The sequence below is a fragment of the Megalobrama amblycephala genome, linkage group LG19 (assembly GCF_018812025.1).
Source record: "Megalobrama amblycephala isolate DHTTF-2021 linkage group LG19, ASM1881202v1, whole genome shotgun sequence".
Taxonomy (NCBI): Eukaryota; Metazoa; Chordata; class Actinopteri; order Cypriniformes; family Xenocyprididae; genus Megalobrama; species Megalobrama amblycephala.
This window is the reverse complement of record NC_063062.1, coordinates 1,509,718-1,527,380: the sequence shown is the minus strand read 5'-3', so window position 1 is coordinate 1,527,380 and position 17,663 is coordinate 1,509,718. Positions and strand designations below refer to the sequence as shown.

The 17,663-nt window shown below is 44.0% G+C and overlaps 2 protein-coding genes across 4 annotated transcripts in view; one reads left to right on the top strand and one right to left on the bottom strand.

Moving 5' to 3' along the window:
- Positions 1-17,663, top strand: part of LOC125253732 (meiotic recombination protein REC114) — a 72,711-nt gene that overhangs the window by 40,571 nt on the left and 14,477 nt on the right. The gene's annotated exons all lie outside the window — the stretch shown is intronic.
- The window catches only part of nptnb (neuroplastin b), a 58,642-nt gene that overhangs the window by 32,130 nt on the left and 8,849 nt on the right, over positions 1-17,663 (bottom strand). For 2 of the 3 annotated variants that reach the window (XM_048167768.1, XM_048167767.1), the window contains exon 2: positions 2,340-2,687. The exons of the other annotated variant lie outside the window; for it this stretch is intronic. In XM_048167768.1, coding sequence (XP_048023725.1) covers positions 2,340-2,687 — 348 coding nt within the window. The remainder of the gene's footprint in view (positions 1-2,339; positions 2,688-17,663) is intronic. 3 annotated transcript variants of the gene reach the window in all.

Here is a 17,663-nt window from a genome sequence, read left to right as displayed (position 1 = left end):
AACAATGTTTGAAGTCATAAAATAGCTGAAATACATCAGGCTTGTGCAAAATTCAGAACTGATTCGCTTTCAAGTTGAAGAGTGTGAATTTGAACGGAACTGCCAAAGCGTTGCAGAATTTGAACAATTTGTCCGGAAGAAAATCTCTTAATTTTCTCCATTTGGAAATGCATTTTTAACTATAACTTATAAACCATTAGAGACTGTGATCTACGAGATTGTTGATCGATAGTATTTGATTCCGTTGAAGCCATCAGCCGGCATTATTTAAGCTTAATCGTGTTTAACAGTAGAATTCCAAGTGAAAAACTACATTACCCATGATGCTTTACAGAACATTCCACCAATCAGAGTCGAAACAAGCAAACCGCTCGTTTTTATTAGTTCACTTTCAAATCAAATTTTAATGATAATTTACTCTCCTCCATGTCATCTAAGATGTTCATGTCTTTCTTTCTTCAGTCGAAAAGAAATGAAGGTTTTTGATGAAAACATTCCAGGATTATTCTCCATATAGTGGACTTCAATGGAGTCCAAATGGTTGAAGGTCAAAATTACAGTTTCAGTGCAGCTTCAAAGGGCTTTAAACGATACCAGACGATGAATAAGGGTCTTATCTAGCGAAACAAAAAAAAAAATGTAAATGTATATGCTTTATAAACACAAATGATCGCCTTGCACGTGCTTCCGCCAAAACTGCGCTTTCGTATCCTTCAGAAAGCTTACGCTGTATGTCCTACGACTTCCCTACATGCACCGCCGGATTTTTTGTACTTGTACACGCAGGTCACACATGCACATTTTATTTTTTTGCAGTAATTAGTTTATGTTCAAAGTGGCAACCGTGCCCTAAGGGGGGCGTAAATTCACAAGGTAGTCGAAGAAAAACTGCATAAACAGAACAGACGGGAACACATGCGAGCTACAGAGACGATGAAGGCCAACATAGACGACAGATTGTGCAAAGAGGTTGATGAGTACACTTATTTGTGCAACTGTAGCATGAAAGAATACAAAGACGTTTACATGGGTTGTAACTCGTGGAGAGAGATTGCTCAAAACTGCGCATGCGTCAACGCCTATTTATGCGTACAAGTCAGATGAAGTATACTTTGCAAGGCTGTGTGTTCGACTGTGCAAGTACGGTCGCGTATGCATTAAAAAACAATCCCAATGTGCATACTATCTACTCTATCCACCCTAAATAGTATTGAATATTACTAATGTGACACTTTTTAGGATGGATAGTATGCACATTGAGACACAGGCAAAGTATACTTTGGGCTTTAGCTCCGCCCACTCCTATGAAATACTATGAATGACGTAAGTCAATCTCTCTATTCTCAAAAAACTTTGAATATATTTGAATATATATATATATATGCATATTTTGCAATAAACTTAAAATATATTGTTTTAATATATATAGAATCAACATTTGTAAATTAGTAGTTTTTTATTTCTTCATCGTTTTTAATTTGATTATGCTTTCCCTTGTACTTTTGTGTTTTTTAAAAATAAATAAATAAATACTGTTTTGCTTCAAATTAATGTTTGTAGTTTTGTGATTCACCTCGTTCATAACGCTTTAATGAAGACTTTTTAAAAACCCTTATGGGAAAAATGAATGGACAAATATGCTTCCGGAACCAACGCCGCTGAAAAAGTGGGCTTGCACCAATGCACTCTATCGGAGTTCAAAGAAATGCAACATGAGCAATGCATTCTGGGAAATGTAGTGTTCTTTCACCTTGTTCCATAAGGCCTCAAGACTTTTAACTGTTTGTTAAACTTTCAAAAATTCATTTCTAATTCGAAATGCAATTCCACGTCCAAATTTGCTACCTCAATTCAAATTCAGGAATTGAATCGGGTTTTAAAAAGCATGGTCAATTCAGTTCTGAATGGTGCAAAACCTTGATATTAATGTTCACTTTTAATGGTGTCTACATGCAGAACAATGTGCCAAAACTAAATCACTCCCACTAAGAATTGTTAGCAAAACGTTGGATATTTCACCACAGGTATCCACCTTATTTTTAACGTAAGAGCCAGATTTGTAACTTGAATGTATGAGGCAAAAACAGTCTTGATATTACAAACTGGTATTTGGCAAACAGTTTGATCATTTACTGCACTTGTTTTTTACCTATATAGGCTAATGAATCGAAGTCTCGCACATTCACAAAAAAACATCTTACTTCCGTGTTGCAAAATAAGGTGGATATATAATCATGCCGCCCAGCCCGAGTCTAGTTGTGATGTTTCTGCACGAGGGACGTAGTGCGACACTACTGCGTGTTTCAGCATCTAGCTACTACAGTACATAGACCACTCACTCTGCAACACGGATATGGTGGCTTGCGTTCGGATCCAGGTGATGGCCGGGTTTTGCCGCAGGTCGTTGCGACGCGGGTCGTTGCTGGCCCGGCACTCGTAGATCCCGGCGTCCTCCAGCGTGAGGCGGGAGATGGCCAGCACGCTCACACCGTTGGCGCCGTAGGCCGTGTTGATGGACACCCGCCGCTTGCGGGCGCCGTCCCACAGCTGCTTGAAGGAGTCCGCCCTGTTAATGTCGGCATACCACCACTGGATCTCCGGCACGGGGTTACCGACCACGTCGCAGTACAGCTCAAAGGCGTCTCCAGTGAGCTTTATCTCTGACATTGGCGACTTCACAAACCCAGCTGGAGAGGAAGAGGGAGCCATGGAGGGGAAGTGTGAAGGAAAACAGGGAGAAGAAGAGGGATGTGCGAGAGAAAACCAAAGCGTCGGATCAGTTGGAAAACACAAAAGAAGAATGATCCAAATGCAAATCAAGAAGAAATAAGCATAAATCAGAAATGAGTGGAAAACAGTTGGAATATAATAGAAGACAGAATAAAAGAGCAGGTTAATTGACCCTTGGACGCTCTTCATTTGACATTACATTATGATACGACCTCAGAAAGACTCAAAAGAAGGGATAGTTCACCCGAAAATAAAAATTCACCTCACCCTCAAGCTCTAATATTTATACTTGGCACACAAAAACAGAAGATTCAGGTTTGGAAGGACATTAGTAAATGCAGGCAAAATGTTCATTTTTGAGTGAATTTTCCCTTTAAAACTCATTCTCATACATGTTTCCATGAAGGCTTCTTTTCTATATCTACACATATTTCTATATATACACTATTTCTATGTTTCTCTACTTAAAAATGTAATGTTTAATTCAATGTTTTACTCGCCGTAATTCACTGAGTAACACTTTAAAATAAGGTCCTGTTATACAATTGGAAACAATTTTTTCCAGTGTCCAGGAATGTATGTCTTAAAGTGATGCTCTAACCATTTTACCAATATCTTAAACAGAAAGTCGAGAAGAGAAAAACATTTGCACACAAAGGCATATATAAGGTCTGTAAGGGCGCAGCGTTATGCTTTACACTGGCAGGATAATTTACTGTCCTTCTGAAGATACTTAAGGAAACGGCGAGTTTCTCTTTGGCACTTCTTCAATGCCATTTTTCACTGTCTCTTTGTTTGGTTGAAAGTATTGCATGGATAAATAGTAATATTTATCTACTTTAAGATCATTTTTCATTTTTGAGTTTAATAATAACAGTTTATTGGCAGCATTTCTGTCTTTACCAATATGCTTTCCAGTAAAATCCTTAATTATGCTTTTTCGGATATTACCTTTCATAATAGAGCTGTTTGTGAATGTAAAAGGTCTGCAAAATTTTAAAGATCAAAGTGCGGCTAAACAAATAAAGTCTAGAAGAAAGAATCGATTTTGAACTGCTGAAATGAGTCGTTAGTAATTCCAGTCTCACCTGGTTACAAACCTACGTTACAATGTAACAAATTTGCATGAGACCAGCCTATGATTTTCATTGGCTGCCGGCAAACAGCGTCTACATTGCCCCGCCCTCAGTTGCATCTGAGACTGGAAGAGTTTGGTGGAATTGACAAGGAAAACCGACGCCATTGTTCATATCACTGTGCATCAAGTGAAAGAGCTGAAATTTAGATATGCTAATGATTGTTTAGTTTCTGACACGCACTATAAGCGGTCGACCAATCACAACACACTGGGCCATCTGACCAATCAGAGCAGGGAAGGCGTGGTTTAGAGAGACTGAATCTTCGAACAAACCGTTTTCAGACTCTTTGATAAATGAAGTGATTCTGCAATGGATATTTTGAGAAAATTAAAGTGTTTTTTGACCTTGGATGTAATTGAATCTATTATAGGAGACGGCAAAACAAAATTAGGAGCCTTTAAAATAGCATAATGGGGCAAAACACATTGAATTAATATTTTAAGATCATTTTTCATTAACAAGTTGCCAATTTAAATTTTATCCTGAAAAAAGACTTTTTTTTTTGCCACGATTTTTGACTTTACCAAAATATTTTACCAAAAAAAAACCCCTTACTAACAAGAATTTACTTAAGAAGCAACATTGTGTGAAATAATTGCTTGCTTTTTTGTTTTTAGAGAATATATCTTTTGAATTTCATTTGAATTTGACTTTTACGTATTTTTTTCTAACCTCATTGCATAAACATTAAAACAAGAAAGCATTTGGTCAACGAGGAAGGAAAAATAAACCAATTCAAGATATATTCTCTGAAAGCAAGTCTTGTTATTCTACACATTTTTCATTTATGAGTTTTGCCTATTGAAATTTTATCCTGAAAAAAGAAATCTATGCATTTCCACACAAAAAAAATAGCCATTTTTGTCTACCAATATATTTTCCAGTAAAAAACCCTTAAAAACAAGAATTTACTTAAGAATCAACAAACAATTGTGTGAAAAAATTGCTTACTTTCTTGCTTTTAGAGAATATATCTTTTGAATTTCATTTGAATATGACTTCAATTGCATAAACGTTAAAACAAGAAAGCATTTTGTCAACGAGGAAGGAAAAATAAACCGAATTCAAGATAAGCAAGTCTTGTTATTCTACACATTTTTCATTTATGAGTTTTGCCTATTGAAATTTTATCCTGAAAAAAGAAATCTATGCATTTCCACAAAAAAAATAGCCACCATTTTTGTCTACCAATATATTTTCCAGTAAAAACCCCTTAAAAACAAGAATTTACTTAAGAATCAACAAATAATTGTGTGAAATAATTGCATACTTTCTTGCTTTTAGAGAATATATCTTTTGAATTTCAATTGAATTTGACTTCAATTGCATAAACGTTAAAACAAGAAGGAAAAATAAACCGATTCTCTGAAAGCAAGTCTTATTATTGTACACATTTTTGCTTCTCTAATAAATGAATCTTGTTTTAAGGATGTTTAGATATTTCTTTACTAGAAAACAAGACAAAAATCACAGATTGTTTTTGCAGTGAGCCTCTGGGCGCTTAAGAAAAGGTATTTTGCAAAGCTCCAGATGGCAATAACACCAGCATCTCTATTTATCCTGGGAAACAGTGAGATGCGAAGAGATGATGCCCTTCGAGATGAAGTTATTATCGTAACGGATTACCGAGCCTGTAAATGAAATGATTCATGAAGGTTTGCCAGAGTTTACAGCATTACAGCTCACAGTAAGAGAGTCTGAGCTGACGGAAAGGTGAATTTCACGGGCGCGGAGAAAAGAAATACGCCTGCATCGCACATCAGATCTACTCACGACTCGATTACGCTCGACCCCTGATGGTTTTACATCGTCCCTGTTTATCGTATCAGATTGTCACATGTATCCGTGAGATGTCAGAGCTGACTAATGCACAGGTGGCGTGAGCTGCAAACATGTAACCTTAGTCACACGCAGTCTGGAGGAGATTCGGCTTCCTCTCAGCTGAATCTGAAAACTAATCACCATTACACACAAAATATCATGGTAACATGGGAGGCTGCTTATCACAGTTGTGTGGAAAAATGATTTTCGTCTTGGCTTTCCAATACACATTCAGTATAAACATTCTTAAATCAAGATGCATTTACTTGAGCATAAGAAAATGTATTCAAATTAAGCGACTTTATGCTTAAAACAAGAACAAACATTTGCCAATGGGGTCAGAAAAACAAGACTTGTTTTCCCTTTGAATTAAGTTTATTTTTATGACCCATTTGGCAGATATTTTTACTAGTAAACTTAATTGTAGAAGTCAAACCCAGTTGTTCTAGTAGATCTCACTAGGGTCTTTTTCTCAGGAGAAACGTCTGAGAAGCAGGAGTGTTTCCGTCTAGGAGAATCAACTCCGGATCTCATTTGTGATCGTTCTTTCCTCTGGGCACAAATATGAAATATCACATTGGCATGATAACGGTGCTCATGGTTTCTAAACTGCAGTTCGGTTTAACCTTGGTGCGTGATGAATGCGCCGTGACGCTGGGCTAGGCTCGACTCCAAGAACCAGCGACTGCTGAAGATGAGACTCAATCATCCCAGAGCGCCGCGAGCGCACGATGGGTCTCATTTACAGACGCGCCGCAGATCTACAGGACAGAGCTGGAACTCAGCAACCAAAACATCAATAAAACGTGTCAAAATGTGTTCGGGCGGAGCGATTTATCTAATATCCATGATATAACATAATCTACACTACCATTTGTAATTTTTTTCCTCAAAGAAAATAACTTAGTCATCAGAAGTGACAGTAAAGACATTAATAATGTTACAAAAGATTCTATTTCAAATAAATGCTGTTCGTTTCATCAAAAAAGAATCCTGAAAAACTAAAAGCATCCCAGTTTCCAAAAAAATATTAAGTTTTCAACATTGATAATGATCATGAATGTTTCTTGAGCAGCAAATCATCATATTAGAATGATTTCTGAAGGATTGTGTGACACTGAAGACTGGAGTAATGATGCTGTAAATTCAGCTTTGATCAAAGATATAAATTATATTTTTATATATATTCACACAGAAAACAGCTGTTCCCTTTCAGTCGGTCACGTTCGACGTACGTCAGTAGTGACCGACGAATTGGGATATCGCTTAGAGAGCCCTATCATCTTCGTGTAAACTAAAACAAGCCAATGGAATTGGCGTGCGATATTTGCATAATGCGCACCGCCCCCGACAGGTGTATATAAATAGGAAGCGGATGCAATCGCACTCTGTCTTTCGCTTCGGAGCCATTCTCTGGTGTCCTATTTAGAAGACTCTTTTCTTCGTTTGTTATTTATTCTAAAACAAAAAACAGAAGAGGATCACAGCGAGCTTTTAGTGCTGGTGAAGAGGGCACGTTCAGCGAGGTCGCGAGTGTCCGAGGAGCTGAGCTATAAGCTCTAAAACTGCTGTTTTCACAGCAACACAAAGAGTGTGTGTGTGAGCGATTTGGGCCGGTTCCTCGGTGTGTCAGGGAGTGGTGTACCTGACACATCGCGTCGCTCCCTGGGTGCTTCAGCACGAGTGAGTTGACTTCCCCTTCTAAAAGAGCTTTACAGACGAACCCTGACAGTATGTCATTTCGTCTGTGCGTTAATGGATGCGGTCGTTCCCTGGTCCCTGCTGATGGGCACAATCGTTGCATCTCGTGTTTGGGCATTCTGCACGCTGAAGCAGCTTTTGTGGATGGTTCATGTTCCCATTGCGGGAACATGACCATCGCGGTGCTGAGGTCGAGGCTCTCCTTCCTGAAGTCTCAGGAAGCGGGGGTCCCCTCTCCTATGCCGCGTACGACCGTTTTTTCCGGCCCCCGGAACCGGAATGACGGTACGGCGCTGTATAGAGAGGGCGACCTGAGGATTCCGGTCAGGGCTTTCCCGCCGAGCGGAAACGCTCCTCGGGCCCCTGCCGCCTCATCAGCACCGCAACCCATCGTGCCACCGTTGGTTTCCGCTGGGCCCTCTACGGACTGTCCAGCCGTTACCTTTGGTGTGCTGGCGGCGGATCGGATGTCGACCGCTGCGTCGGAAGGTGAGCCTGAGTCCTCGGGGAAGATCCGGACGCGCTGCCGCCCGGGACGGTAGTGTTGCCCGAATCGGATCCCGAGCTCGCGGCTGTGCTCTCCCGGGCCGCCTTGTGCGTCGGGCTTGGGTGGAACCCTCCACCCTGTCCCGGCCCATCTCGGTTGGACGATTGGTACTTGGGGGGGGGTCGCGCTGGTCAAATCCAGCGTCCCGCCCCAATGCCTTTCTTCCCGGAAGTACACGATGAGGTGACCAGGTCTTGGCAAGCTCCGTATGGGGCTCGTACAGGGCCTGGTCCCTCGTCCGCCTTCACCTCCCTGGACGGCGGGGAAGCCAGGGGGTACGCGAAGCTCCCGCCAGTCGAGCGGTCTGTTGCGATGCAGTTGTGTCCAACGGCCGCTGGCGGGCGCGGTGAGCCGCGTCTCCCGTCCCAGGCCTGTGATTTCTCAGCCGGTCTGACTGAGAAAGCTTACAGTGCCTGTGGGCAGGCTGCCTCTGCCCTGCACGCGATGGCCCTTTTGCAGGTCTATCAGGCAAAAGCGCTGTCGCAGATGCCCCAGGAAGGTCCTGACCAACAGCTGCTTGGGGAGCTGCGCGCTGCCACTGACCTTGCCCTCCGGGCAACGAAGGTGACAGCGCGTTCTGTTGGCCAGGCGATGTCTACACTGGTAGTCCAGCAACGCCACCTCTGGCTGACCTTGGCAGACATGAGGGAGACCGACAAACATCGGTTCCTGGATTCCCCCGTGTCTCCGGTCGGCCTTTTCGGCGACGCGGTGGAGAGCTGTGCCCAACAGTTCTCCGCTGCACAGAAGCAGGCTGAGGCTATCAGACATGTCATGCCACGGCGGTCCGCTGCTGCCTCCACCCAGCCGCCCGTGGCTCAGCCTCAGCCCGCTCGTCGCCGAGGGCGCCCGCCTGCGTCCTCCTCCGCCCCTGCTAAGTCGGCAAAGCAGCAGCCTACACCAGCCAAACAGCAGGGTGCCGGTCGCGGACGTGGTGCCCAGCCCGTCTCTGCCAGGCCAGGTGGCAAGCGGTCGGGGAAAACTCGGCCCTGAGACGGGCGACCTGGAGCGGAAGGTTCCTGCCCTTCGGGAGAGTATTCCATCTGCTCTCCCACCCCCGGAGGAGGGCCGGGGGGATTTTGTGGCGTCTGTCTATCTACCGCCGCTGGCTCTCCGGAGTCCAGCGGTACCCACTTTGCCACAAAAAGAGCAGTTTCCTCAAGCTCCAGGTCACAACAAGGTGTGTCTGCCAGTGTGCCAGGCCCCGCCTCGCCGCTGGCAGCACCCTCCCCATTCGCCAGCAGGCGGCAGTGTGATGGCGCAGACCGCGTCCCGTGCGCCGTCTCCCATGCACACTGCTGCCTCGCAGAGTCCGACCCCACTCGCGGCCGCTTCCAAGCCGCCCGAGTCGGGTCCCTCTCTGCCTTGCTGCCCCACCCCCGGTGCGTCTGTGGTGCCTTTGGTCCCGCTGGTTCGGAGTCTGGAGGCGTGGAGCACGCTTCCCAGCCCGTCCCGCTGGCTCATTCGCACTATCAGACTCGGCTATGCGATTCAGTTCGCCCGGCGTCCCCCGGTCTTCAGGGGTGTCCACTTCACTCAGGTGTCGTTGGACAGTGCCCCTGTTCTCCGGGCGGAGATTGCTGTCCTCCTGGCGAAGGATGCAATCGAGCCGGTCCCTCCAGCCGATATGAAGTCGGGGTTTTACAGCCCCTACTTCATTGTACCAAAAAAGGGCGGTGGGCTACGGCCAATCCTGGATCTGCGCGTCCTGAACCGGTATCTTCACAAGATGCCGTTCAAGATGCTCACGCAGAAACGCATTTTCGAATGCGTCCGTCCCCGGGATTGGTTTGCAGCAATAGACCTGAAGGACGCGTACTTTCATGTCTCGATTCTACCTCGACACAGACCCTTCCTCCGGTTTGCGTTCGAGGGTCGGGCATATCAGTACAAGGTCCTACCCTTCGGGCTGGCCCTGTCACCCCGCGTCTTTACGAAGGTTGCGGAGGCGGCCATTGTTCCCCTCAAGGAACAGGGCGTTCGTATTCTCAACTATCTCGACGACTGGCTGATCCTGGCCAGCTCGCGAGAGCAGTTGTGCGAACACAGGGACATGGTTTTAGCTCACCTCAGCCGGTTGGGTCTTCGGGTCAACTGGGACAAGAGCAAACTCGCCCCCGGGCAGAGGATCTCTTATCTCGGTCTCGAGCTAGACTCGGTTGCACGGACTGCGCGTCTCACCGAGGCGCGTGTCCAGTCGGTGTTGAACTGCCTGAGTTCGCTCAAGCGCAGGACAGCGGTTCCACTGAAAGTTTTTCAGAGGCTCCTGGGGCATATGGCATCTGCAGCCGCGGTCACGCCGCTCGGATTGCTTCATATGAGACCGCTTCAACACTGGCTCCGCGGCCGGGTCCCGAGATGGGCGTGGCAGTGCGGCACGCTCCGTGTCTCCGTGACACCGAGCTGCCGTCGCACCCTTGTCCGGTGGTCGGACCCTTCGTTCCTGCGGGCCGGAGTACCCCTCGAACAAGTGTCCAGGCACGCTGTGGTCTCCACAGATGCCTCTGCCACGGGATGGGGGGCCACGTACAACGGGCATGCAGTGGCAGGTCTTTGGACGGGGCCTCAGCTGCATTGGCATATCAATTGCCTCGAGTTGCTAGCGGTTCGTCTTGCGCTGGCCCGCTTCAAGAAGCTGTTGTCAGGCAAGCACGTTCTAGTCCGCTCAGACAGCACTGCGGCCGTTGCGTACATCAACCATCAGGGTGGTCTACGCTCCCGTCGCATGTCGCAACTCGCCCGCCATCTCTTGTTGTGGAGTCAGAAGTATCTGAGGTCCCTTCGGGCCACTCATGTCCCAGGTGTGCTCAACCGTGCAGCCGATGCGCTGTCACGGCAGCCTCCACTTGCGGGCGAGTGGCGGCTCCACCCCCAGGCGGTCCAGCTGATTTGGCAGCGTTTCGGCGAGGCCCAGGTAGACCTGTTTGCCTCCCCGGAAACTGCCCACTGCCAGTGGTTTTATTCCCTGACCGGCGGCACGCTCGGCACGGATGCCCTGGCACACAGCTGGCCCCCGGGTCTGCGCAAATATGCGTTTCCCCCAGTGAGCCTTCTCGCACAGCTCCTGTGCAAGGTCAGGGAGGACGGGGAGCAGGTTCTGTTAGTGGCTCCGTATTGGCCCACTCGGACCTGGTTCTCAGACCTCATTCTCCTCGCGACAGCCCCTCCCTGGCCGATTCCTCTGAGGAAGGACCTCCTGACTCAGAGACGGGGCACCCTGTGGCACCCGCGTCCCGATCTATGGAACCTCCACGTGTGGTCCCTGGACGGGATGCGGAGGTTCTGAGTGATCTCCCGCAAGCGGTCGTAGACACCATCACTTCCGCTAGAGCTCCTTCCACTAGGAGTCTCTATGCGTTGAAGTGGAACCTGTTCGTCGAATGGTGCGCCTCTCGCCGAGAGGACCCCCGATCATGTTCGGTCGGATCCGTGCTTTCCTTCCTGCAAGAAGGGTTGGAGCGAAGGCTGTCTCCCTCCACCCTTAAGGTGTATGTTGCCGCTATCGCCGCACATCACCACGCAGTTGAGGGTAAGTCCCTGGGGAAACACGATCTGATCGTCAGATTCCTGAGGGGAGCGAGGAGATTAAATCCTCCTCGCCCTTCCTCCGTACCCTCTTGGGATTTGACCCTGGTTCTCACAGCTCTCCGGGGTCATCCCTTTGAGCCTTTGCAATCAGTCGATCTGAAACTAATGTCTCTTAAGACGGTTCTTCTGGTTGCATTGGCTTCCCTGAAGAGGGTAGGGGATCTGCATGCATTTTCGGTCGACGAAACGTGCCTAGAATTCGGGCCCGGTGATTCTCACGTTATTCTGAGACCTCGGCCTGGATACGTGCCCAAGGTTCCTACCACTCCCTTCAGAGATCAGGTAGTGAACCTGCAAGCGCTGCCCTCGGAGGAGGCAGACCCAGCCCTAGCTTTGCTCTGTCCCGTCCGCGCTCTGCGCGTTTACGTGGATAGAACGCGAAGCTTCAGGACCTCAGATCAGCTCTTCATCTGTTACGGAGGCCAGCAGAAGGGAAAGGCTGTCTCCAAGCAGAGGATGGCCCACTGGATAGTGGATGCCATCGCCTTGGCGTATGAATCCCAGGGCGTGCCTTGCCCGCTCGGGTTGAGAGCCCACTCCACCAGAGGGGTGGCCTCTTCCTGGGCGCTGGCTCATGGCGCCTCGCTGACAGATATTTGTAGAGCTGCGGGCTGGGCGACACCCAACACGTTCGCTAGGTTTTATAGCCTACGTGTAGAGCCGGTATCTTCACGTGTACTCGCATCCACTAGTCGGTAGACGTGCTGTACCCACTCTAAGTGTCGGCTTGCAATGCCATTCCCGCCACTGGCCGGATACGTGCATACTTCTCTCCAGTCGTGTTCCCCGCTTGGCGAACCCTGTCGAGCTCCTCCGCCTCCCCCTTCGGCTCGGACATTGCGGAGTGTCTGATGCCAGGCCTACATCCGTCGCTGACGCTGTCTGTTGGCTGGGGCCCATATGTCGTGACCCCTCTACGTGAGCGGTCCCATATGTATATTTTCCACGGTTTAAAACTCCCTACGGGCTGAGTCCGTGTCTTTCCCTTAGCAGAGCCAGCTCTGCTGTCACCTGTCAGATGAGTCTCCCCCTAACCAGGTGGAGCCATCCCAGGGACTCCATATGCGTACTGCCCCCCGGGCCAGTCCATATGTGTATTCCCACGTAAACTCCTCCCCCATTGGGTAGGTAGTGGTCTCCGCAGCGTCCCTTCGGGTTCGCTTCCCCAGTGTGTCTAGTTTACTTAGTGGGTAGTGGTTAGACAGCAGTAGACTCTCTCGGTGTAAGCTCGCCCCCTTCACCGTCAGCCGGTGCTATGGGCGGCTGAGCTTGCGCTGGGCACTGGAAGGGGTTTCGTAACTGTGGCGTTTTAGTTGGGATCCCAATTCGTCGGTCACTACTGACGTACGTCGAACGTGACCGACTGAAAGGGAACGTCTCGGTTACGTATGTAACCCTCGTTCCCTGAAGGAGGGAACGGAGACGTACGTCCCGTCGCCACAGTTTCTGTACCCTCGCTGTAGTGCGGACACCAGTTGTCTCCTCAGCGAAAAACAGAGTGCGATTGCATCCGCTTCCTATTTATATACACCTGTCGGGGGCGGTGCGCATTATGCAAATATCGCACGCCAATTCCATTGGCTTGTTTTAGTTTACACGAAGATGATAGGGCTCTCTAAGCGATATCCCAATTCGTCGGTCACTACTGACGTACGTCTCCGTTCCCTCCTTCAGGGAACGAGGGTTACATACGTAACCGAGACGTTTTAAATTATAATAATATTTTATAATTTTTACTGTACTTTTAATCAAATAAATTCAGCTTTGATCACAGGAATAAATTATATTTTACTATGTATTCACATAGAAAACAGCTGTTTTAAATTATAATAATATTTTATAATTTTTACTGTACTTTTAATCAAATAAATTCAGCTTTGATCATAAGAATAAATTATTTTTTACTATATATTCACATAGAAAACAGCTGTTTTAAATTATAATAAAATTTTATAATTTTTACTGTACTTTTAATCAAATAAATTCAGCTTTGATCACAGGAATAAATTATATTTTACTATATATTCACATAGAAAACAGCTGTTTTAAATTATAATAATATTTTATAATTTTTACTGTATTTTTAATAAAATAAATTCAGCTTTGATCACAGGAATAAATTATATTTTACTATATATTCACATAGAAAACAGCTGTTTTAAATTATAATAATATTTTATAATTTTTACTGTACTTTTAATCAAATAAATTCAGCTTTGATCACAGGAATAAATTATATTTTACTATATATTCATATAGAAAACAGCTGTTTTAAATTATAATAATATTTTATAATTTTTACTGTACTTTTAATCAAATAAATTCAGCTTTGATCACAGGAATAAATTATATTTTACTATATATTCACATATAAAACAGCGGTTTTAAATTGTAATAATATTTCACTATTTTTACTGTATTTTTTATCAAATAAATGTAGCCTTGGTGAGCAGATTTCTTTTAATTTAAAAAATCTTACCGACCCCACATTTTTGAACAGTAAAGAATATAATAATATAAAATTAAGCAACAGTGTGGAAAACTAAATTTTTAACTTGATTAACATTATAAACCGTAAACTAAAAATATAAATATCCATATACATATTATAAAATAGCTTCATCACACAGCCCTATTATCAATCTCTATCTCTATCTAAAAGGATATTTGGAAAGTAATTTCACATTTTACAATCAAAAAACTGACAAAGGAAATATTTTGGCAGGTCATTCAAGAAGACTGAGGTGATTTTGTCATATAATCTCAGTCTGACAAATGAACCGGCGCTCAGAGGACGCCTAAGCTGTCTTTTAATCATCATTCTTACACAAATAAAAGATGGATCAAGCTCAGTGTGTTCATCTGTCTCTGTTCAGGAAAATGACACTACTAAAAGATGTGCAGACATAATTGAGCTTCTTTTCAGCCTTAAACATTCATGGACCTAGAAATGTAAGGTCAACATGAAATCAAACTGGACTCTTAAAGAGGCCAAAAGTCGTGATGCTGTTTTTGTGCTCTACTAGATTGAATGTTGATTATTCTCCTCGTATTCTCCATTGTTGCAGCTCCTCTCTTCCCAGTCTGTCAGTAACGCTCTGTTTAGTTCCTGTCTCTATGAAGCTCCTCCTTCTGAAAAGCACAATGTGCTCTGATTGGTCGGCTGGAGCAGTGTGTTGTGATTGGTGTTTGGGAAATGTGTTTGAGTCGCAGCACAGATCAGCAGCAGGAGTGAGGAGCTGACTGACGAGACGATGGCAGAAGATTCGCTTTCAAAGATAAAAGTAAAAGCGCCTATTAAAAATGTGTCCCGACCTTTACCATAACCGCCAGTTTCAACTCAAGCAGGCCCCGCCCCTTTATTCTGTGCATTAATTATTTAAATGAGGAATATTGTGAAGAAAACTCAATGGAGGCGTTTCAGAAACACTGACACTGATATAGAGAAGAACTGGAACTTCCAGATATTTTTCATGATCAAAAAGCAACATTACACACTAAAGAAAGATGAAGATGTCAAAAAGCATACCAGGTCCTCTTCAATGCACGTTATTCTAAAGAGCAATATTACCTTGATTTCAATGAGCGTTCAGCTGAGCACCTGCTCAGAAACAGCAGAGAGACTCTGAAGGAAGCCGTATGTGTGGAGCGAGCTATGAAAAGACACAATTTTCACTTAGTTGAATTCCCTGCCTGAGGCACGATCACGTGAACCATAATTATATTCTCTCAGAATAAAGACATCCGTGTCTGTAGTTTTCAGCCACCCTAACGAACAGATTGGGCTTTCACACCTCCTCTACTGGAGCGCGATTCTCCGCAAGCCTCCGCGGGAACAGAAACATCTGGATGGTGCGTACAGCGGTGCATAATAACATGCATTCACTGAGGCTTTCAGTCAGCACCTATCAGGGAAATTAGCTTATGCTCCTGATGCATGTTCATACGTCTCGGGATAAACTCAAAAACATCATGCAATCATGATTCAATTTCATCACACTCTCAGAGGTCAAAGAGACGCTCAGTACTGCAATGCCTCTAACATGCATTTCACACGGAAGTCATTGCATATTGATAATCGCTCACTGCAATAAATGCTTTTATTAACGGCATCTCGCGCCAACTTAAAAAGGCGTTTAACGGTGGGATTTGGCAGCTTTAGTGTGTTAACAGGATCACTTGAGTATTTCACCTCTCCGGTGGGAAATACGGCTCCCTGGAGGACAATAAAACACCATGTGGACCTAAAAACACAAGGCCACATTTCCACACACACACTCGAGTGTTGAGTAGGTGGAACGGGTCACAAGTGTCTGCCTACCATATTAAACAATCATCAGTGATGTTTATATCATGATTTTAGAGTCACGATGCAGTGCATATCGCATCTATTTCTGTGATATCTTCATCTTTTTTCGTCACCTGTAAATTGCACATGGACTATTGAACACAGGTGGTGAGAATGAGTCATTTTTTCAGAAACTCTTAACGGCTCTCGCAGGTGTTGCATGAATTCTTGGTAAATCTCAACCAGCGTTCAGTTAATGCGCTGCCATCGCAAAGAACAACATATGCCCGTTTTTTATACATGGCCCAACATGTCATCTGATTTCAAAAGATTAGGGATGCACTGTATATCGGCCACCATATTGGTATCGGCCGATATATGTTCATTTTTAATGTTATCGTTGTCAGCCAGATAAGAAATTTTGGTCAATATATTAAAGCTGATAAATAATGGATTATTTTTGGTTATTTGCTTTCAATTATAAAGAATTATCAGTATCAGACAATATATGTTAATATTTAATGTTATCGTTATCGGCCTGATAAGAACATTTGGCCGATATATTAAAGCCGATAAATAATGGATTATTTTGGTTATCGGCTTTCAAATATAGAGAATTATCGGTATCGGCCGATATGTAGTCATCTTTAATATTATCATTATCGGCCCAATAAGAACATTTGGCCAATATATTAAAGCCAATAAATAATGGATTATTTCAGTTATCGACTTTCAAATATAAAGAATTATCGGTTATCATATCGACTGATATGTGTTAATATTTAATGTTATCGTTATCGGCCTGATAAGAACATTTGGTCAATATATTAAAGCTGATAAATAATGAATTATTTCAGGTATCGGCTTTCAAATATAAAGAATTATCGGTTATCATATCGGCCGATATGTAGTCATCTTTAATATTATCATTATCGGCCCAATAAGAACATTTGACCAAAATATTAAAGCCAATAAATAATGTATTATTTCAGTTATCGACTTTCAAATATAAAGAATTATCGGTTATCATATCGACTGATATGTGTTAATATTTAATGTTATCGTTATCGGCCTGATAAGAACATTTGGACGATATATTAAAGCTGATAAATAATGAATTATTTCAGGTATCGGCTTTCAAATATAAAGAATTATCGGTTATCATATCGACCGATATATGTTAATATTTAATGTTATCCTTATCGGCCCAATAAGAAAATGTATCTGATATATTAAAGCCGACAAAAAATGGATTATTTCAGGCATCAGCTTTCAAATTTAAAGAATGATCTGTTATCGGTATCGGCGGATATATGTTCATTTTTAATGTTATCGTTATCGGCCCGATAACAACATTTGGCCGATATATTAAAGCTGATAAATAATGGATTATTTCCTTCAGCTGAGACACTTCAGATGTGCACTGTTTGCCATGATGGTTTTGAATTGCTTGAAATATGATTGAAATTACTTCAGAAAGGAAAATACAGTTAAGTACAACATGTGCAGCACATTTTACAGGCTACATAAAATTCTAATGATATAATATAACATTTTTATAATTGTGTGTTTGGGACATGGCTTTGTTTTTGTAATCAGGCTCTCAAAAATTATCTAAAAATGTGGATTTAGATTTATCTGCCAATATATCGGTTATCGGCTTTAAAATATAAAGAATTATCGGTTATCGTATCGGCCAAATTTTTCATATTGGTGCATCCCTACAAATGATGACCGTATATACGCACATGAGCTTTAATCAGCATGATATTTATATTTATAACACAAGGTGGAACAAATCACATAAGTCACATAACCTTATTGCAAAGATAATGCAAAAATCAATACA